Source organism: Apodemus sylvaticus, chromosome 3, assembly GCF_947179515.1.
Source record: "Apodemus sylvaticus chromosome 3, mApoSyl1.1, whole genome shotgun sequence".
NCBI lineage: Eukaryota > Metazoa > Chordata > Mammalia > Rodentia > Muridae > Apodemus > Apodemus sylvaticus.
In genome coordinates this window covers 88,524,592-88,547,223 of record NC_067474.1, presented here as the reverse complement: position 1 = coordinate 88,547,223, position 22,632 = coordinate 88,524,592, and the positions used below count along the sequence as shown (strand labels likewise).

The window sequence follows — 22,632 nt, the reverse complement described above, 5'->3', positions numbered from 1 at the left end:
TTAGATAAATCTGAGGATAGTGGAATAATCATAGGCAAATGTGAGCCCTGAATGCTATTTTGCTTCCTTAACTTCATTCTCTTTTGAGCTTGCATGCCTCAGCCTAGCCATGTTTGTTATAATAGGGGTTTACCATGCCCAGAACATATCATTTTCTATAAATATTATCTAAAAGATTGTTTGTGATGGAAAGTGTGATGGTTTATAATACCACCATTCTCTCTTTAATAAGTATTGACAATTAACCATCCACTCAATTTATCTCAAACAGTTTTATGCTACTGTGTGGGATTTTTGTGTGTAATATTTTAACTGTATTTCCTGACATCGTGGTGTATGGGGTAATTTGATGGGAAATAATTGCTCAGAAGATGGCTGTCTTATGTTAGAATGGACAGTAAAAGTGTGTGTTTTGGCTCTTATGCAAATCAACTTTAGATGAATTACTACATCCAAAAAAAAAAAAAGAAACTGAATGTAAACTAAATAACTATATAAATAATATAAATCATGATTCTTTGGGGGGGTTAACTAGGTATTCATAATTGCTGTGTTATTAACCTTTTGTAAGGGATAGCTGATTAATACCAGTTTTACCAAAATTTGCTGGTGGGATCTAATTCTTTACTAGCAATGGTGTCACAAGAAGAGTTATAATAAAAAAGCTGAAAGCTGGCATAGGGTAAGTACAGTCAGACCCAGCAAGCCTGCCCTTGCCCTCGGTAGGTAAATCTCAGCCTGTGCATTCTCATTCCTTAATGATTCTGCATGCTCATTTTATTTGGGCTACAATAAATGTTAGATTAATACTTTTCATTAAAACTGGTCAGGCTGACTTAGATTTTTTTAGCTAGGGTAAGCCCTTCTATGTTCTTTGGGTTTTTCATTTTTGTTGTTGTTGTTTTTGTTTTTTGTTTTTCTTCATTGACTTCAGTAGGAGGGCATCTATCAGTTACTGTTTTTTGTTCATTAAACACCCTTCCACAAATAAGTGCTGTGGACGGATTTTCTTTATTCTAGAATGTGGAAATGAGCACATAGAATAGATATGGAAATGGTTTTTCTGGAATCTCAGGTTTACAGAAATAGAATTGTTTGAGGTTTGGGGTACTAGTCAGTTTAGTGGTGATGGGAGATACGAAGGATTGGTTTAGAAGAAGAATTTAAATTGCAGGTAGGTGATTTTATTTGAGGCTCTCTTATCACATGGTTTCATTTTCATACATCTCCCCCATTCATTATTTAACAGTTCTTTTGACCATTGATTCATATTTTTTGTTTGCTCATGTTACTAAGCCAAGGTTCATAAATTTATGTTAAAATTTTAAGTTTCAAAGCATTATTTTTGTTTTTCCTGCCCTTATTGTTCGTTTATTTATTTTTGCCTTTTCTTTTGTTTTATCATTTTTTTTCCAACCACTCCTGTCCTTTCACTCAAATCCTCCTTTAACTCACTATCAAAATAAGAGCCATCAGCTCCTCCTCAAGATATTAGTTGCACCAGCCCAAGTTCCACTAGTATTTTGGTAAGTTGGCAACCACCACCAGTGGAAAAACAGAATGGCATTATCACTGAATACTCCCTCAAGTATGCCGCAGTGGATGGGGAAGACTACAAGCCTCATGAGATTTTGGGAATTCCTTCGGATACTACCAAATACCTTTTGGAACAGCTGGAAAAATGGACTGAATACCGGATCACTGTGACTGCCCACACAGATGTCGGCCCTGGCCCTGAGAGCTTGTCCGTGTTGATTCGAACCGATGAAGATGGTATGTTGCCTCCGCTCCGTCAGTTCGCTCCTTCTGACACAGTCTGGGTCTGCTTTTGATAGGCTAACAGTTATCCTTTTTACATTTTTTCTGCTCATCATTTTTTGATCCAACATTTTTATTATGTAACTTTTTGCCAAAGACCTATATTTCCTACATCCTGGGCTTTTTTCTTGTTCAATTTCAATGCAACAATTTTCTACCTTTGAAAGGGACACTTTGCTCTTGTGGTCCTAGGATCCAGATATTTCTCTGTACCTCCAAATAATGTCTCCTCTGTTTTTCTTGGCATTTTTATTAAATTCTCTTTCATTGTGGAATTAACTTTGAAAACTGCCACCTTCTTACTGTCTTTTGTCTTGTGATTTTTTGGCACCTGTTGTATGGAACGGCCTCTTGATATGAGAGAAAAAGAGAGAGAAGAATCCATATAGTCAAGAATGTTTTTATTCTGCTATTAAAACAAAAACTTTAAAAAAAACACACAACTTTCAACAATCTGTTTTTTGTTATTATTTCAGTGCAATACTTCTTTGTGCTTTAATGCTTTGGACCTCAAAGCATCTTCCTTGGCTTTTGTACATTTTTTTTACATGTTTTTCTATTTCTCTGATACTCTTTTTTTTTTCTTCCATTTTGGTTTTTGCATCGGTCATGTTTTTTGATCTTTTCTTAAAATGTAGAGCAGATTGGTTTGAGCATTTTCCTTAGTCGAAGATGTATGTATTCTTCAATGAAGCATAGTGGGTCTACCCATTTTTAAGTAAAGGAAGCACTCTCGCTGCACTGGTGGCGAGTGCCTATAATTGTCTTTTACCCATGATGTTGTTGCAGTTCCAAGTGGTCCTCCTCGAAAAGTCGAGGTGGAGGCTGTCAATGCCACGGCTGTTAAAGTCTCGTGGCGCTCACCTGTGCCCAATAAGCAGCATGGCCAGATAAGAGGATATCAGGTGCACTACGTGAAAATGGAAAATGGCGAGCCCAAGGGCCAGCCCATGCTGAAGGATGTCATGTTGGCAGATGCACAGGTGAGCCTGTTCTATTGGCTAACATTGCTTCCAGTCTGTACCAGAATATACTGTTTTGTGCTTTAAAAACACTTCTACACAAAATTCTAGACTTTAAAACCCATCGCTGTGTATTTACGTTTTAAGTTAAGAGTGATATCAACTGAAATTAAACTGAAATAAATTGCTTTAAGTTTAATTAAAAGTCACTTTTTAAAAAACTAGATATTATATTCTTTATGTCTGGATTTAAATTGACATTCCCCACTTCAAGGAATAATGATGAGCCTAACTAAATCAAAATAAAGTATTCCAAGCTACACTTGGGTCGATAGAATCTACCTTCAGCTGTGTTTAAATTACTTGAACAAAGGTTGATCTAATTTCTTAATGTCTGAAGTTTTTTACTAGAGAACAGACATTTTTATTCAGAGGAAGCACCTCAGTATTTTATTTCATTTTGTCTTTTATCAGGTCATAAATGTTATAGGAATAATTGTTTTCTGTCCCGGAAGGTGAAGATAATGACTGATGATAAAAAATTAAATTAAGGTTTCCAAGAGAATAAATATGATCTCCTGTCCTAAACTAACTTAAGAAAATTACTACTGAGCTGGGAAAATGCCTAGTCAGTGAAGTGTTTCCAAAGAGAACCTGAGTTTAATCTCCAGAATCTACCCATGAAAAATCCAAGTGTGGTACATACAGTTGTAATCCTAGAGTTGGAAAGTGGAAATGGGTTGATGCTTGGACCAGCCAGTCTAACCTACTGGACAAGGTCAAGGTTAATCAGAAACCTATCTGTAAATAAGGTCAACAGAGTATAATAACAATGCCACAATCACACGGGTGTGCATACATCCTCACTTATACATGCATCCATACAATCCTGTATACACATAGACAGCCTGCACCAACAAAGGAGTTATTAATAATGAGTAGTTGTGTGTTTGAGATGTCCTGTTGACCTTGTGGCGTAGTTTACAACCATGGTGACCCTGACTGGTTTGGTAGTCAGTTATTTAAAGCAAAGCATATAACATTTTCATTTTCCCTGTAGGTTATAGGTACTTAAAAGTAATCCCTCTAAATGAATATATAATTAATCTACTTGTACCTTAAGTGTTTTCCTGGAAGGAAGAGGAAAACTCCAGGTTCTAAGTGCACTGTTGGAAATGTCACATAACCGAGGCCCTGGCCTGTAGTTACTCTTCGGACAGTGATGGGATACTGTGGTTACAGGAAATGTAGATACTTGATACTTTAAGTATATGGTGGCTGATCAGGAAAAAGGATCAAGTTCGTGAAAATTTAAAATTTGAAATGAAAAGGTCTTTTATGTGAACATGAAAAGATCAGAAACTGAATGAAAACTTCTACACAAGTTTGCCCAGTTTTATCTTCTTTTATCTCTGAAAATATGAGGCAATATATACCCCTACAGTGTTAATGAAAGCATTTACCCAAAAAAGTCTTTATGCTGTCAACTCACAAAAGTGTTTATGTTTGCTTCTATTTTGAATCATGCTTACTAAAAAGCCTGAAGAGATCTAAATTTGTGGCAAATTCCTAGGACTCAAACCTCTTACTATTTTGTAGCGATTTCTGCAAATGTAGCTGATGTAATATATCATATGCCTTTGACACAAGAAAGAGCTTTTGACAACTCTTTTCATTATCAATATGGATTTTATTCTAGTCTTCTTAAAATATGTAGGTACTCTTTCAGTTAATATTTTGAGAGAAATATTGATTTTCCTTTTAAGATTAAGAAACTACATTGATGTTAAGTCAGCTAATAATTAATATATTTACTACATATATACAAAACAAAGGGAGACACAAGTCTTAACATTAGTGAATGTAATGACTATGTATTCTCATCAGAATAAAAGCAATGGTACTGTTTAAAAATAGAGTGTTAAGAATTGTTTCATAGTTTGCAGATATTTGACATATCTGTAAAATCTATACTCAAACATCACTTAAAAATTATATGTAGATATCAATTTTATTTCAATTTTTATATATATTTAGTTCTTTTACTGTTTAGTGACTTCTAAGATTTGAGTAGTTCTAACAATTTCTGTTCTCCAAAACTTTGTATTCTGACTATTACCTAGAACTCTAATGAGGTTTGGGATGTGGGTTAAATTTATCAATTTTATCAATAGTAATTGTTAATATTTAACTCAACGATACTATTATATTGCAATTGACATGTGTGAAATTTTATCTAAAATAAAATATACTTTTAAAACAGAAGAAAATATTTAGGATGAAGAAAAAAGGCAGATTTAGGCTTTCCTTTGACCTCTATATGTATGCATAGTTTTGCTTGCCAGCACAGATTTTAATAAATATCAAATAATACTGTATGTATATCTATATATGCTTGTATATACACACACATTTTTAAACCTAATTGTTTTAGTTCATAGAATTTCTGAGTCAATTCCCAGTAAGTCTTTTAGTCTTGTTACGGCAGGACAAGTCATCAATGGAGACAACTTTGCCTTAGACTCATACCCACTGGTGTTTTGGGTGTCTTACAGTTTCCCAAACCCATCAAACTTCCAGAAAACTTCATGGTCAATGGAATAAAATGGATACATAGTAAGGAAATTTTGTAGATACAGAATGAAAATAGGCCATTAAAGGTTCACAACAATAATTATAAACTCCAAAATGGAGATTTTAAGACTAAATCAATTTCAAACACTGGAGGAACATCAAAAATTTACTTGCTTGCTTATATTTTTTTATTTATATTTTACTGCTCTTAGAGTAGGCTATTTCTATAATGTAATGATATTTCAGCTACTTTACATTATAAAACTGCATCTCTGCCTTTATTGTTTTATAGCTGATAAATTTGTTTTTCTCTCTTCTACTTTGATATCTATTAATTGTTGTTTCCCTAATATTTCTCAGCTACATTTCATTTGTGTTTCTTGACTCTTCAATGAAATTTAAGTACCTTTCACAAGTTTTCACTGAAGCCTATGATTTCAGTATTTTAAAAAGATAGTAAATTAAATAGTAAAATTACTTCTTTAACTATTTAAAATACTTAAATTAATTATATAACCTATGAAAGAAGTAAAAATTGCTGAAATGCATAGTTTGAGATCAGCAACATTAGATTTTTTTTCTGTGCCTTACTTGCTTTTTCAGTAAGCCACATAGTTATTTGATAGATAGATGTGCTAGTTTGAGCAGTAACACTAGCACATATTTACCTTTACCCCCTTAGAGGTGAGAATGTCTACATCATAATGCATCGATTCGTTGGAGTGTTATTGTATATGTTTCTTTAATGACTGTATTTCCCAATTTTAAATTAAGGAGGCTAACATTATTTTTATAAGGGTACAAGTTTCTCTTCATTTCTTTTTATTTTGTCCCCTTCCCCAACTTTCTTAACCTCAATCAGTGGGAATTTGATGATACTACTGAACATGTGAGTAGATTTTTACTGTTTGGACAAACAATCAAACCTGATATGCTTGTGTTTCTTCAACATCAGCCCTTCACTTATTCATGATTTGATATCACATTTGCTTGAATATCACATTTGCATGAACTAATGGACTGTTTTTAATTTATCTTAACAATATATGCACTTTTCAGTTTGTTTCTGGTTTTGTGAAATGAGCATGGTGCTATTGGTTGCGCAAAAAATGGTCATGAGCTTATAGCATTTATTTTGGTTTCTGCTACTAACTCTGCCTTGTGACACACTTAGAGGAAGCATGCTTCAAATGGAGTTGTCCGCTATCGGTCATGTCAGGTATTTGATGTAGGTTACTAATATTTTCTATTATATTCTGTATAGTCACTATATCACATAGTATAGATATGACACTAATAAATTCCATCTCTACCTGGCTAAATTTTGTCACATATAGAAAACAATGAATGACAATAAGTAAGACATGTCAAGATGTAAAAAGAGTTTCACAGAGGGAGCTTGTTCTTTAATTTATACGCATAGATTTAGTTACTTGTAAAGGGCCTATTCTATGTAAGATATTCATGTGATAGGACATCTACCATCTAAGTACTTACAAGAAACAGGACAAAGATTTTATATATAAACTATAAAGTTTAGTACAAAACAATATTTTCTGTGGCTATGGCCCATAGTTAGAAGCACAATTATGATATGATCCAGTGTATATATGTGTTTGAAAGAAATTAAAGATATATATATATATATATATATATATATATATATATATATATATATCTGAAACAGTTATAAATTGGAGCCAAAAAATGTCCTAAATAAAGGTGTAATGCCATGGAAATCAGTGGCAATGCTCATATGGTTATAATTTCAGAAATTACTGTACAAGAGGGTAGTATACTTGAGAACTGAAACAATGCCCTGTAGTTCCATAGTTGACAATATATATTTATGTATATTTGGGCTAAGAAAGATCTGTTTGTAGTGGTGCACATCAGGGGTAGCCATGGAGATGAATGGGACTGACCTCTCTAGTCATGTGACAATGAACCTACTAATTGGACCAAAATAAAAACTTCTTATAATAAAACTACTGTGGAATGGAGCAAAGAGGTAAACTTTGACAGCTGAGGTGTCAGGATAATGAGTCCTTCACTATTTTGTCTTGAAGAGATATTGAAACATTAAAAAGAAAAATCATATAAAGGTTACAAAGAGCATTTTCTTTTCTTAGACTGAATAGAATTAGCATTAATTAATCTTTTGGTATTCATTATTACACTATATGCAAAGCATATAGAGATAAATGTGCTGTAAACATTGACCCTGAAAAACTTGTGGTCTCTCAGGACAAATGGTCATAATGCCAATCAAAGTGTTTAAAATGCCAGAGGGCCATGAGATTTAACATATAAATATTTATTGCTAAGACACAAGGCTTCTTTTGGAGTTCTTGGAAAATATGAATAGTGTATCAGGTATCATAAAGTTTAGTACAAAACAATATTTTCTGTGGCTATGGCCCATAGTTAGAAACACAATTATGATATGATCCAGTGTATATATGTGTTTGAAAGAAATTAAAGTTTTATATCACCATATTTATCTTAAAATATATAATCAACTCAACATTTTATACTCAAGTCCATTGAATTTCTTACTTTATTTGAAACTGCTCATGGTTGATTAAATTGATTTCTTGATGCCCAGAATTGAACATTATTTCATTGAAAAAACAGTAATTTAATGGGCAATTTGGAGCATTAAAAGACAAAAAAACCTATGAAGAACTAGTAAATAGTTATTTTTCTAATTTCTTGATGAAGTGATCAAAATCCAACAAAATTTGAGGCAGCAGAAATGAAAAGGATCAGACTGATCAACATTCAAACCAAAACCCAACAGAAGCTTGCCAATGAAGACCTTAAGAAGGGAGTGGTTGAAGGTTGAAGTGGTGTTGTCAGTCATAAAACCATGGAAGTGATCAGGGAGAGTCCACTATGGGGATGGCTTTCCAGTTTTTCCAGTTGAACTTAAGACATGTCACAGACAGACACCAAGTAGATTCTACATTGCATTGCTACTTAAAGAAGAGAGCCAAGTTCGCGCTGCATATTAGTTTGGGATATAATCAGAAATATTTTCAGTTCCAAAATATATGCAGTTATTTTTCCAAGTCTGGGAGACAAGGAGGCTGATGGTTCTGGGACAAGACCTTAGGAACACAGTCTTTTAGGAGGCAAGAGTGCAAAATGGAGCAGGAGGTATTGAAGGCAGAAGAATTTCTGACTTTTGAAGTGGTCACCTTTCTTCACAGAGGAGTCCATGCAAATGAGGTCCACTTAAAGACAGAAAATGTAGGCCACGTGGTAGCATGGTTCTGATCATTGTGTTATGGTCAGCTAAGGCTCTAGCAGTGGACTAGGACTTGACCAGTTTCAATGTATATTACTTACTATATCCTATAACAACTGGAAAAAAGAGAAAGACACAGGAGGCAATATTATCCCTAATATTATGAATGAAAACTGTATAATAAAATCAAAGTTGTCACACACTTGATAATAAAACTTCTCTATGTACTGAGGTTGTCTGCTATCTAGCATTAATCTCGGAAGATCTCGTCAAGAGGCTAGCATCTACAGCATCATCATTTCTGAATATCCAGTTTTTCTACCATAGTGTGTAATACTGCTCACCAGGTCTAAGTGTCCTCTGTGAAAGCATTTCAAGGTCCTAAAGATAAAATATATTTTTCTGACAATGTCCATCTATATGCCCGAATAAAGTCTTCAAGTACTCAACAGGATGATATTTGAAATGTTTCAATTTCCACAATGATGATATTCTTATTCTTTTGAGGAAGCAGCCTGTCAAAGCTGTCATATTCGGCATCAGCTTTAGCAGTAATGTTCCATGGAACCTGTAAATTGCTTTGCTAAGAAAATTCCTACAGTATTTCTTGTGGCCCTGTCCACTCACTCCTCACTCAATCAAGTTCCCTTTAGCTTGGGAAGATAATGACATCGAATACTTTTTTTTTTATCTGTATGGAATGTGTATGAAACTAAATACAAAACAAACAAACACAAACACCAAAACAAGTTGCTAGCCAGAGCTCCAGCTGAAGAATTATGAAAAATCCAATTAAAGAAACAACTCAATGATAGTTTTAAAGCTGTAATAGTTCTGGGCCCTTATAATTTTCAGATAGTTTCCCAAATTATCTGAAATAATTAAGCACACATTACTGATCTCATAATATCAAGTCTAATTCTTAATTGTATGACTTGCTTACTAAATATCCAGAATATTCTCTTCATTGTGTGATGACTTGTGTTATCAGGTTATATAATTAGCCAGTCGTTATTTCCTGATGTCCTCAAAATATTCTTAGGCCTCAGGGGATATCTAGATTCAACAGGTCAACCATTGTTTTACTTAGCAACTTCTTGGGGGCAGAAATACCATGCTGACATCTGGTCTGTCAGCAATCTAGCTACATTGCAGGGAAAATGCTTGGGAAAATGCTGCTACAAAATAACAGCTAGTGTATCAGATGGCTGTGATATACCAGACTCAGATGGGAGAATTTTCCTGATAAAACTTATCTTTCAACAATCTGGGATTCTAATATTCTAAGTTTATGTTGGGAAATACAAATGTAAATGGATAAGCACTCCTAGATTACCAAGCTATTAATTGTTTTATAATCAAACATTTAAGAAAGTTTAACTTCAAGAATGTCAAGGAAGTCTGATTCCAGATTTCTGTCTTAACTATTCCTTCTGAAAGCTGCTTCTGAGGATGCTCCAATACCCAACTCCACTATTAACATCAAGACCCATCTGCATAGCATGAGCTGAAGGCATGGAACTTGAAGGCTTAGCATGGCTTCACGGCATGTCCAGGCATGCACAGAATGAACATCAGTCACCTTCTTTTTCTCCAGGTTCTCCCTGGCATGCTTTAAATCTCTGTTCTCGGCATGTGTCATTTCAGGACATGATCATCTCTGGGCTACAGCCTGAAACTTCATACTCCCTCACCGTCACAGCTTACACCACCAAAGGAGATGGCGCTCGAAGCAAGCCTAAGCTAGTATCTACCACTGGGGCAGGTAATGTCTTCTGTGCATATTTATACCTTCTGCCCTATTTCAGATGGTCAAATAGTAAGGCTGTAATCCATGATTTTTTTTTCATTATGGTACACTGAAAGAAAAGAGACTGTGCTCAACTGTAAAGCATTTTTCTGAGCTGAGAGGGAAAAAGATCAAATTTGATACTATTTCTAAATAATTCAGGTATTCAACTCAAGTTATTTTTGAGCATCTACTATGTGGCTACTGCCATTTACAGTACTAGGTACATAATAACAACAAAAAAGAAGAGTTTCTTCTCATTAAATTTATTTTCTGATCTGGGATGTGCTAAGGATAAAAAGAAAGGATGTAGCTATGTTGACTCCAGGGGACCTTTAAAGGATAGGAAGATGACTTAGAGAAAGATTCTTTTGGTTTTTAGCCTTTTAATATTTAGCCTTTTAATATTCTTCATCCTATTTTTTTGTTTTCTACCATTTGTGTAATTAACTTCTTTTAAAGCCTCACAGAAAAGTTTAGAGAGAACATGAGAAAAAAGAAAGCTGTAAGCCATAAACCCAATCATGGGAACTCCACTCTAGAGAGGTTTGTTTCTTTGTTTTATTTGAGATGGACTCTTCCTAATTATTAGCACTTCCCGCTTTAGCCTATGCTATTGTTCTTGTCAGAGCAGGTTATTAAAACTGAAGGCAGAGGAGCCAGTTTCCTGAAGGTGGAAGAAACAGGCTCCTAAGCAGAGAAATGTCATGGTTTTGTCCCATCCCCACAAGGATTCTGACTTTGTTTCTTCTCCTGTTGTTATAATGAGAGGCTGACAAATGTAACTATAGAGGAAAGGGGCTGGTTTTGACATAAACTTCAAAATACCCTCTGTCATATCAGAGAGGTCAAGGCAGAGGAATTTAAAACAGCTGGTCACATTGCATCCTCAGTCACTAAATGGCAATGAAATCTTGTCTTCAGCCTGCCGCCTCCCTGAGCCTACTCAGCCCAGGACTCAGGTTCAGGCAGTGTTGCTGGCTGCATTTAGACTGGGTTGTTCTTTTCCTAATCAAAATCATCACCCAGAGGTTCACCTTCCATGTGATTTTAGATTCTGTCAAATTATTAGTTAACATTGACCATCACAAACCTCTCTAGAGTGGAGTTGTCATGATTGGGTTTATGGCTCACAGCTTTATTTTTTTTCTCATTTTCCCTCTAAATTTTTCCATGAGGCTTTAAAAGAAGATAATTACACAAATGGTAGAAAACAAAAAAATAGGATGAAGAATATTAAAAGGCTAAATAATTTCAGATTACTCCTTTAGAAAGAAGGGCAGCTTCTTTGGTGTTTGTTAGACTTGTTTTGCTTAGCCACATTAGAGAAAGCTAGCAGGAAGAACTAGCATCATAAACTGATAAATGAAGTGATAATTACAGAAGGAGTCTCCTCCAATTCTGTCCCAGCGCAATCTCCCATGGAATGCTTCTGCTGTGGTTTTGATTTACTCCTCCTGAGCTGGCCTCTTGCACAACTTTGTAGGAATCCCTCTGCTTAAAGACAGAAAGCATAGAACAGCTGTGATGCTGAGCACTCTCCTGGGTGGCACCTCGCTGCCAAATTTGTCTAAATGTCACAAGATTTGCCTCACTTGTGTCCTGCCACCTGGACTTGCCTCAAGTGGCAGGAATACAGATGGCAAAACTCTGTCAAGATAAAGATGTTGCGTTTTTCATTTTTCTGTTTTCTTTCTTCTCCCTTTCTTTGATTCTAAAAATACCATTGTATCACCCAATATTCCATACTAGAAAGGACACATTTAGTGAGGGTGTGGTACCATGACATATGACTGTGATTACAGGAACAAACAGTGTGAAAACATAGATAAAAGTCCCAAGTTGAAGCATGGAGTTGCAAGTTGATCAAAATAGCGTGTTCATTTATTCTGACATTCTTTTGTATCGCTAATGCCTTATGTGAATTATCAGATTCTTAACTGGGCGTGAGATGAGATGAGACTTAGGGATGGGACATAAAAGTAGAATATATGTAGAAGAGTAGCCCAAATCCTCACAAAAGGAATGACTCCTTCTCACAATATCACTTTTTGTCACTGCACCAGATCTTTAGATTGGTGGGTCTTGTTCATGTTGTCCAATTATGTTGATATTTTCTTTGACAATTTCTAGTCTTCCTTAACTGAGAGAGGCCTGGATAATGAAATGAAAATGCTCACAATGCAGATGTCTGAGTCATGCTTGTTGTCCTTAACGAGGCAACAATAATGCTCCTATGTTGCTTACCTTCCTTGTAATAAAATAGCATCCCTTCACCGTGGTTTATTCCTCTGCAATGTGTGGACATATTAATTCACTTTGAATATAATCATAAAAGTACCTCTTATGTTTCTGAGTCTGAAATGAATACCTAATAACAGTTAAAAGGGTATATAGTTATAGCTTCTATTGATAATTTGGGGATTCCCCTTGACATTTTCTGTTAACAGTCAAAAACCTTGTCTGTAGGTTTGTTTATTGTATATCCTTTCCAGAATCAATAAACAATCAATCTTTCAAAAAACAAGTAGTGTCCCTATCTTAAACAATCTGTGTAAAGCTTATATCTAACAAAGGAGCTAGCTCATATGGAGCTACATTTTCTGCATTTGATTGATAATGATGTGTACTGCCACTTTGTTAATATTCTCACTTTTCTGTATCATAACTACTATACTGCCTTAGGCCTTGAGATTTAAGACAACCAAAAAAGCCATTACTTTATAGGCTGGAGAAATCTTGCTCTTTCAGAGGTCTGGAGTTCAACTCCCAGTTCCCATATCAAGAGGCCAACAAGCACCTGTAACTCCAGCCGCACATCATCCTACCCTTTGTCTGGCCACTGTGGGCCCCCACACTCATGTGCACAACCTCTTACACAGAAAACTGCGTATAAACGTAATTTAAAATAAAATAAAAATTTACAAATCCATTGCTCTGACAGTTCTTGTATATTGTTCCGTGGACTTCAGTACTCTGTTGGCCACCCATGTGTAATGGTGATCAAAGGACAGTGATTGAAGAATTTGCAAATAATAGGCTAAGGGCAATCAGCTATGCTTACTGCTACTCATTATTATTTAAATGCAGGCTGAGTTTAGAACATTTGAAACTGTGGGCTTCAGTTGACCTCCAGAGATTGATCTTGCAAAGAATTTTGAGCTAACCACATGTATTAATCATTGTGTCATTCTAAACAATTTTAGAGAGTGAAAAGTCTAGTAAGGGAAAAGAACTGAAAGTCCAAGAGGAGGCACTAGCATGTCACAAAGGTCCAAAAAGAGGCACTGACATGTCTGAAAGGTACAAGAGCAGGCATGGATTGACACGTCACAAAAGTGCAAGACAGACATTGACATGTCACGATAGTGTTAGATGGTTAACGATGCAGCTTGGCCTCTGGGTCTGCTGTTTATAAGATGCTGTTAGCCCTCACTTCAGCCCTCCTCTGAAAATGTGAGATTCTTCCAACACCATGAATGCTTTCAAGCATCAGTGCTATACAAAGTAGAACACTCACTCTGGTACTGGCCTGACCTTCATATGTGGTCCCCATTGTCCCCTTGAACCTTCACCCAGAATCTACACATAGGACCATCTATTCCACCTCTTCATCTTTGTCAATAGGTAGGCATACATTTATCAACACAACTGCCCTATGAACTTTCATTTTCCTGCTCTGATCTCTGTATGTCTTGGTATAAGGTTTTGTGCAATGCAAACAAATTGTAAATGTTTCCCATTCATAATGCTTCTTGGTGTCCCAAATGAAGCAGTTCTATTATTGTTATATAAACTTTTGGAAAATTATTTTTTACCATATATGGAGTGGTTATTTTTTTTCTTTCCCTTTTTAATCCTATCATTCTCTCAGTAAAATGCAGCAACCCTTCAAAGCCACCATTCCCAACTTCTTTAAATCTGCATTTTATTTTTCTTATGCATTATGAATAATTTAGGCTTCCCTACATATGGCCAACTTGTCAGAGATGGCAATGTGAGTGTTCCATAAGACATCACCATTCACTTTTTCAGCAAGTGCTCCCTGTGGTAATTTGTAGTTGTTTGCAATAACTGCCTCAGAGATCTTATGCTTAGTTGCATTTCTACCACCTTTAAAACAAATACCTATTTTGGGCAAACATGAAATGCTTTGAGAACAGTGGTAGAAAGGGGTAGGTTAAAAGTGACGTTAGAGCTTGTAGTACATTATGCCATCCCATGGTCTCTAGCCCAAGAACTTTAAACCATAGAGTGATGCAGAATGCAACAACAGTGAAAAGGTGTCTATGCATTTGTGCCCAAGCTTTGCCTCCTACTGAAGAACAATTGTGTTTTCACAAAGTCAGCATTATCGTTTATAATTTTCTGGTGTACTCTATATTTGCTAATTTGAGTCCTAACTATTTTAAAAAGAATTATTAGTTGGATACTAATAAAATTATTTATGGCTAGCAAGTTTATATGTGCTTTCATAAAAAATGTGAAAGTGTTTTTGCTTTTGCTGTCTTTTCCTATTTCTTATTGATACAAAAGGGATAGAAGACACTTGATTATGAAGTTTCTTGAAATCAGAATTTTAGAAACGGTTAATAAATATATTTAAGAGAATGGATTCTTCTGGGAGCATATAAGATTAAGAACTATATTCCCACATCATAGTTTGAAGTAGGTATTGTTTATTAAAAGATGTATTCTCTGTCTGGGGCACCGTTTACAACATGAGCTTTTTCTCAGCAGAGATTTACATTTTAATGAAAAAAATGTACAAATGGATGCATAGTTGTGGGTGTAGACTGTGATTCTCTACAACTCACAGCTGTAAGATGTAGTTTTCTTATTTACTGTGTACTTAAACTTGGAGAGTTTTCTAGCCTCTTTTTCATTACAGAAATTATAGATAATAATAACCACCTAGCACATATAGTGAGGAGGGAGTGTTTAAGTCTAATGATGTACAATATTCTAATGTTATTTGCACATTGTGCATAACTAATCATTGTAGTTATTGCTCTCATTAGCTATATCTACTTTGTTAATCATTACGTGGAATCATTTTCTATAGCAAGAATAAGCATTGACTTACAAAGGTTATATTCATTACTAAATTCTATGTCAGCCTACTTTACTAAAAAAAGGAAAAGATGATTATTTGACAATGGCATATACAATAAGCATTTTGTATAAACTTCTTCTTTATGAACAAGAAAAGGAGAATACTAGTAGAGTATCTTCCCCACTTGGCATTAGCTGACATGTAATCCTAAATAGAAGCCATTCTTTTTATTTCTTTTTTCATTAGACATTTTCTTTATTTACATTTCATATGTTATCCCTTTTCCTGGTTTCCCCTCTGAAAACACCCTATCCAATTCCTCACTCCCCCTGTTTGCCAACCCACCCACTCCTGCTTCCCCGTCCTGGCATTCCCCTACACTGGGGCCTGGAGCCTTCTCAGGACCAAGGGCCTCTCCTCCCTTTGATGTCCAAAAAAAGCCATCCTCTGCTATGTATGCAATTGGAGCCATGAGTCCGTCATTCTTACCACTCCATTCTGTGTGCTCTAGTTCCAGGAAAACCCCGGCTTGTGATTAACCACACCCAAATGAATACTGCTCTCATTCAATGGCACCCCCCTGTGGACACGTTTGGACCCCTTCAGGGCTACCGCCTAAAGTTTGGCCGGAAAGACATGGAGCCACTCACTACTCTGGAGTTCTCTGAGAAAGAAGATCACTTCACAGCCACAGACATCCACAAGGGTGCATCATATGTCTTCAGACTCTCGGCCAGAAACAAAGTGGGCTTCGGAGAAGAAATGGTGAAAGAAATTTCTGTTCCAGAAGAAATACCAACTGGATTCCCTCAAAACCTCCACTCAGAAGGCACCACATCAACCTCCGTTCAGTTATCATGGCAACCACCTGTCCTAGCAGAGAGAAATGGCGTGATCACCAAGTATACCCTCCTGTATAGGGATATCAACGTTCCCCTTCTTCCAATGGAGCACCTTATTGTTCCAGCTGACACTTCTGTGACACTCACTGGCTTAAAATCAGATACTACATATGATGTAAAAGTACGTGCTCACACGAGCAAAGGCCCCGGGCCATATAGTCCCAGTGTCCAGTTCAGGACACTGCCTGTGGATCAAGGTAGGATTTGTCTGCTTATGGCCTTCCTCCTTTAAAGGAATATCGATCTTTGGAAATCAATAATTTGAAGCTGTAAATAACTGATCGGCCCATTCATATTAATAGGTTCAGCACTGCAAGCAGGTAATGTATGTACGACTTAATTCATTTTGCAAACCATAGATTTCAGTTATAGAATGCTACTGCAAGGCTGGCTGGCAGTACTCTATGTCCTCAGGTAAGATAAACAGAGGATAGTTGACTGAATTGGAGAGAAAGGAGAGTGCTTTATGAGAATGGGTATTAAAATGGTTGCTCTAAACAGGTAGGCAAATCACATTTCTGACTTTGTTCTATGTAAGCAACATCTACTCTAAGTTGTATGATCCATTCTGGAAAAGAACAAGTTATGTGCTTTGAGAATAGTTTAAATACATAGTTTTTCCTTTTCCAGCAGTGTTTGCAAAAAATTTTCATGTCAAAGCAGTTATGAAGACTTCAGTGCTGCTGTCTTGGGAGATTCCAGAGAATTATAATTCTGCTATGCCTTTCAAAGTAAGTATTCTTTGCACAAGTATAATGGACAGCTTATAGTGGCACATTATTTATAACACATATAGAAAACTGATTTGGACAGGTTATAGTTCCATGGTCAAGCATTTGCCTAGCATGTATGAGGCCCCAGGTTAGCTCTCTCCAGTACTACAAAGCAAAGTTGATTCCGGTTCATAGGTTCTAATTTATTCATGACTTTCATGAACTAGTTGCATATGGAACTTTAGCACTGTGACTTTTTTTATTCTAGAGAGTATGTAGACCCCCAGAGTCATACTGGCATAACTGACATAATTCCTAGTAAATTAAACTTAAATGTTTTACAGCAAACTAATACTTTCCATTCCCATTAAAAAGGGGGTGGGGTGGGTAGGTCTGTATGATTTCAACTAATTTTCAATGCAGGGTATGGCTTTAAGATTGTATTTATTGGTCTGAATTCCAAGCACTTTAAAAATAAAACTGACTTGCTCCTGAAGTCTTTCAAAATAGCAACAAGTAGTTATTATTTGTGAAGTGAACTGAAAAATATATTCTTAGTAAACGAAAATATATTTGGAACAGGATTTAAAACCTCCTGGTAAATTATGGATATAATACATTGAAAGCCTAGAACACTTTGTTATGATCATGTGTAACTAATGCATTAAATCTTGAAAAGTGACTGTATTATTTCTTTGTTATACAATTTTGAGAGACTTGGGAACGTTTTACCCTTACAGAGTAAGAGCTATCAAGAGAATTGATGGCGACACCAGAATTACAAATACTTATGGGATTAGGAATTGCCCAGAAATAGAATTGAGCTGACAAAACAAGTAAATAACAATGGCTTGAGAGACTGATAACCAACGTGTGACTGATTGTATCTCTGTAGATTCTTTATGATGATGGGAAAATGGTGGAAGAAGTGGATGGCCGAGCTACCCAGAAGCTGATTGTTAACTTGAAGCCTGAGAAATCATATTCCTTTGTGTTAACCAATCGTGGGAACAGTGCTGGTGGACTGCAGCATAGGGTGACAGCAAAGACTGCCCCAGACGTGCTCCGGACCAAGCCTGCCTTCATCGGGAAGACAAACTTGGATGGCATGATTACTGTGCAACTGCCTGATGTTCCTGCAAATGAAAACATAAAGTAAGTTAATTCAAGGAAAGAAAGGCAAGTAAATATAGAGCCTGTATTTCAGTGTTATTGAGGGTGTAAAAGAATGGATTGCTGACTATAACATGGAAGATTCTCCTGTGGAGCCTCGTACTTTTACTACCCTGGATTTATCACTCTCTGTTCATATTCATGCTAACACAGTCTCATCATTGTAATATTGTGGGTGGTTTTTTTTTTCTGTTTCAGCCATATTATTTTGAAAGAGAGACAACAAGTTGCTAAAATCCAATTGATTGTGGCATATGAAATACAGTTGATAATTTACAGTTAGCAAATAATACTATAACTGAAGAAAGTCTTAAAATTTGCAAAAAGACTAAAAGAAGCTACAAGAACTTAAGTATTTGAAAATAATGTATGACAGTGAGATTTTTGTTTGTATGCTAAAACATTCGAAGGATTCAAGTACAAAATAACGTCAAAGGAAAAATAAAACAGAAAATATACGACGCTGCACTGTGTGAAGGCCAGTGGATCAGAAATACAAAATTAACCCATTCTGTTGAGAAGTTTATTTAAAGATATATACTCAGCTGACTTCATAACTATTGGAAAACCAGACTATATCATTTGAAGTCTATGAAGAACAAGTGTTGGAGTAGGCCTTAGCCATGAAAGGAAGTTGGCCTCTGTCTTCAGTGAGCCTGGCACAGAGTAGGAGATATGCAAAGATTAATGTTACAGATATCCTCATGACTGACAAAGCTAACATCGTTTTGAAATCCAAAAAGAAGCTTACAACCAGCCAGAAAGTTATGTTGAGGGGCAGTGCACACTTTCGTTAGGGTAGCAAGTAGTCCTGTCCTGTCAGGCTGGACCCAGAACACTTGGGTATGTTGCAGAAGGGGTGAGGGTTGGAGAGGGAAAGGCATATTGTGCTCAGAAGCTTGAACTGTAGCCTATAGACAGCAAACTGTATTCTATATTCACCAAAGCTCTGGATGCAAAACCCAGAGTAATGTCAATCATATGATACCTCACATTTATCTTTCCATTTTAGGAGTCATTTACTGAATATCTTGTGACATGTTAGCTAGAACCGTTACCTGTTTGGGGTAAAAAATACATTTTTATTTTTATTGTACTACATGATGAAAATTTTAGGAACATGTTTGAAGTTGTACAGAAAGGGATGTGTACATAGTTCATGTGCTGCTACAATAATCAGGGCCCCTGATGTGGTAGAGAAAATTTTTGAGAACTCATCACATAGTCAGTAGGTGTTGGACAAATTACCCAAGTACAAAGTAGGGGAAACAGTAGACCACACAGGAGTCAGAAAGAAGTGGGAGAGACACTTGAGCAGAAGTGCAGTAGGGGTGAGTATGTGCTTTAAAGAGGTCAGAGGAAGGAACAGTATCACACATGGCTCAGAGGTGTGAGCTTAGAGAACATAACAGACTGTTACTATTCATCGAAATGGTAAAATATCAAGAGGAAATCTGAGGCGAATTGCACCAAAGATGAGCAACACCAAAAAGTAAATCGTTGTTTAACTCGGCAGTGAATATGTATTCTAAATAAAGTCTTTGTATGAACTATCGAGTTAAAAGTGTGGGTTCAGGAAAGTGAAGTGAGACTAAATTCACAAATCTGGGAGCCACCAGAGTAGCATTGGTTTTTATAGGGAACTGCAAAACAGTGAAGCAATGAGATGAAAATATGAATCAAAAGAGAAAATATGATTGCAATAAGAAGAGTCCACTGACGACCGAAAATGGTTTCAGATATAGATGGCACCTGGGTGAGGGCACAGTGGCAAAGGCATTATATGGGATGGGACATGTAAACAGTAAGTGAAGAACTCCAAGTTCCAGCCAGGTATGGTGACACTTCTGTAATCCTAATAGTGGAGCACTGAGGCAGGGAGATTGGAAATTTGCAGACAGCCTGGGTTAATAGCGAGTCCCTGTCTCAATCACACAAAACAAGACAATCCACAACTTTGGACAAGATAGCAATCTTACCCCAAACTGAAAGAAATAATGAAAAAAAGTATTAAAAGTAAACATATAAAAGAAGAAATTTTAGTGAAGTATAATTTGTGAAACTCACTCAGGATTAAGTAGTAACTTTGACCCACTTTACACTCAGCCAAATCAATCTTTCCTGCACAGACCTTCACTTGACGTTTATTTGATAAAAACGATGGCAAGTTTTGCCATAAGTAATACAGTTTCCAAAATACACTCAGATAAGGTCTTCATTTTGTCTAATCTTCTCTTTCAGTTTCTGAAAATTAAAAGTGAAAATATAATGCCAGCATACTTTTTATCGCAGTAAAATTTAATATGAGTGCAAGATTATATTTATATGTTGATTTTTTAATTCATTCTGAGTTTCTATTATTATTAACAGATAAACATGTTTTTGAAACCACTTTATTTTAATCTATATAACATAGTAGGAGCTAGACTATACCTTTAGTCTATCATTTGGCAGGAAGAGGCAGGATGATCTCAGTGCCTGAGGCCAACCTGATCTACATAGTGAGCTATAAGCCAACCAGGACCACATGGTAAGAGCCTGTTTCACAAAATAAAACAAAATAAAACAAAAAAGTGATACATATTTAACATACAGAGTTTAATCACTTTTGTTATAATTCTCATCCATCAAGCTATGAAGGCCCTAGGCCTAGCAGACACACTTTGAACAACTGTGGAGTGGCAGGCATGACAGAAGTTCATTCAGCTAAAAGTTCAGAGTATATTACTATTCTTAAACAACACTTACTTGACTTACTTGGGAGACTTGAATAATGTTGTCTGTCACAATGCCCTGTGAATGGCTGGGCTCCTAACCCAGACTTAATAACTTATAGAGGCATTGTAGAAAAGGTAGCATCTATCCATAGGCTTCACAAATCACAATGCAGTAGTGGCACATGCCTCTAATCCTAGCACTCAGGAGGCAGAGGCAGGCAAATCTTTTAAGTTTAAGCCCAACCTGGGCTGTAGAGCTACTTCCAGGAAAGGCAGAGCTATAGAGAGGAACTTTATTTCATAAAAACTAACATACAAACAACAGCAGCAGCAACAATTTACAAAAAAACCCAAAAAAAAACCAAAAAAACAAAACCCAAAGAACAAAAAACAAATTCAGGTTACTATCTGGGAGGGGAACAGAGGGCTCATAGCAAAGACCAGGAAACAGCAGGTACACGGTCTCTTATGCAACATCCTACTGTTTCTGTTAGAATCTAGCAAATCCATATTACATACACGGTGTATTTCTGCTGTTGTGTCAAGATGAAGTCCTATCTTATCATAAGATACAGAAAACAGCTCACATGGATCTGATGAAGCAGGACGCTCTGGAAACAGAAAACATTTCAGCTCCGTAGAGATGTCTAGAAAAGAGTGTTGAAGGAGGTTGTTAGATTCAATGTGAATTGAGAAAGATTTGAGGAAGCTTCAAAGTTGTAGATGACTACAAACGAGCAGGAAATGGGGGCAATAAGTTCAATTCATTCAGCAAAACTTGTGTGCTTCATTGAACAAAACCGGAAAGGTGACTGTCGCTAAGCCTGGGGAGTGACAGTGAAGCTGGCTGTGCTTTCATGATTTTTCTTGCTTGATACAGAAAATGAACCTGCTTCTTAGTGAAGCCCTTAGTGAAAATTGGCATTATTATTTGTTGGTGGTAAGTTTCACATTTCAACTTCTGAATAAGTTCAGATGTTCCAGAATGTTTTCTGTGCTTTAGGAGTTGGTTGGTTGGTTGGTTTTTGTTTTTCTAGCTTGTTCAGTGTTACTTTTGACTTAGGTGCTTTTGGACACATCTACTTGCATTTAGAGTCAGGAAAAAGGATTAATACTTGGGTAACAGGAGGAGACATAACTAATGATGTGCAGAAAGGAAACAAACAGCTGTGGAAAAACTTTTCTAGAAATGAAATAAAGATTCTCAGAAATACATTTCTTCCTTCTGAAAAAAATTAAAAACAAAAATTAAACTACAAAAGTGCTGGAGCAGGAGGAATATCAGACCTATAGGGAATGAAAAGACCTGATTAAAATGCAAAATAAACTTATAGTAATGTTTTTGTTAATAAATTACTTCCTAGGGCTCCTTAAAGGAATAATAATTGAAACATGCCCATTCTGTACAGCATCCCTATTTCTGTACATGAGATGAGCAGTAATTTCAAGAAGGTCCCATATCATCCTGTACCATATACAACATCTGGCAAATTTTGAAGTTGAAAATACTGTAGTGTTTTGTCCAATATTCTATCAATGAAATTCATTAAGCAAATAGAACTCTAGCTGACCAGTGGTTGCTAACTTAACTATAAACTATCAGAACAGTGCTGAATGGCATTGCCTCCTGTCTACCAAAACCAATTGATGACAGAAGGCTATTTGCTTACTAATA

The 22,632-nt window shown here is 36.1% G+C and overlaps 1 protein-coding gene across 1 annotated transcript in view; it reads left to right on the top strand.

Annotated features, from left to right (window-relative positions):
* Ptprd (protein tyrosine phosphatase receptor type D) overlaps positions 1-22,632 on the top strand; it is a 511,224-nt gene that overhangs the window by 341,000 nt on the left and 147,592 nt on the right. The window contains exons 11-17 of the mRNA XM_052176673.1: positions 1,468-1,773; positions 2,608-2,801; positions 6,217-6,243; positions 10,255-10,372; positions 15,964-16,551; positions 16,988-17,085; positions 17,963-18,222. Coding sequence (XP_052032633.1) covers positions 1,468-1,773; positions 2,608-2,801; positions 6,217-6,243; positions 10,255-10,372; positions 15,964-16,551; positions 16,988-17,085; positions 17,963-18,222 — 1,591 coding nt within the window. The remainder of the gene's footprint in view (positions 1-1,467; positions 1,774-2,607; positions 2,802-6,216; positions 6,244-10,254; positions 10,373-15,963; positions 16,552-16,987; positions 17,086-17,962; positions 18,223-22,632) is intronic.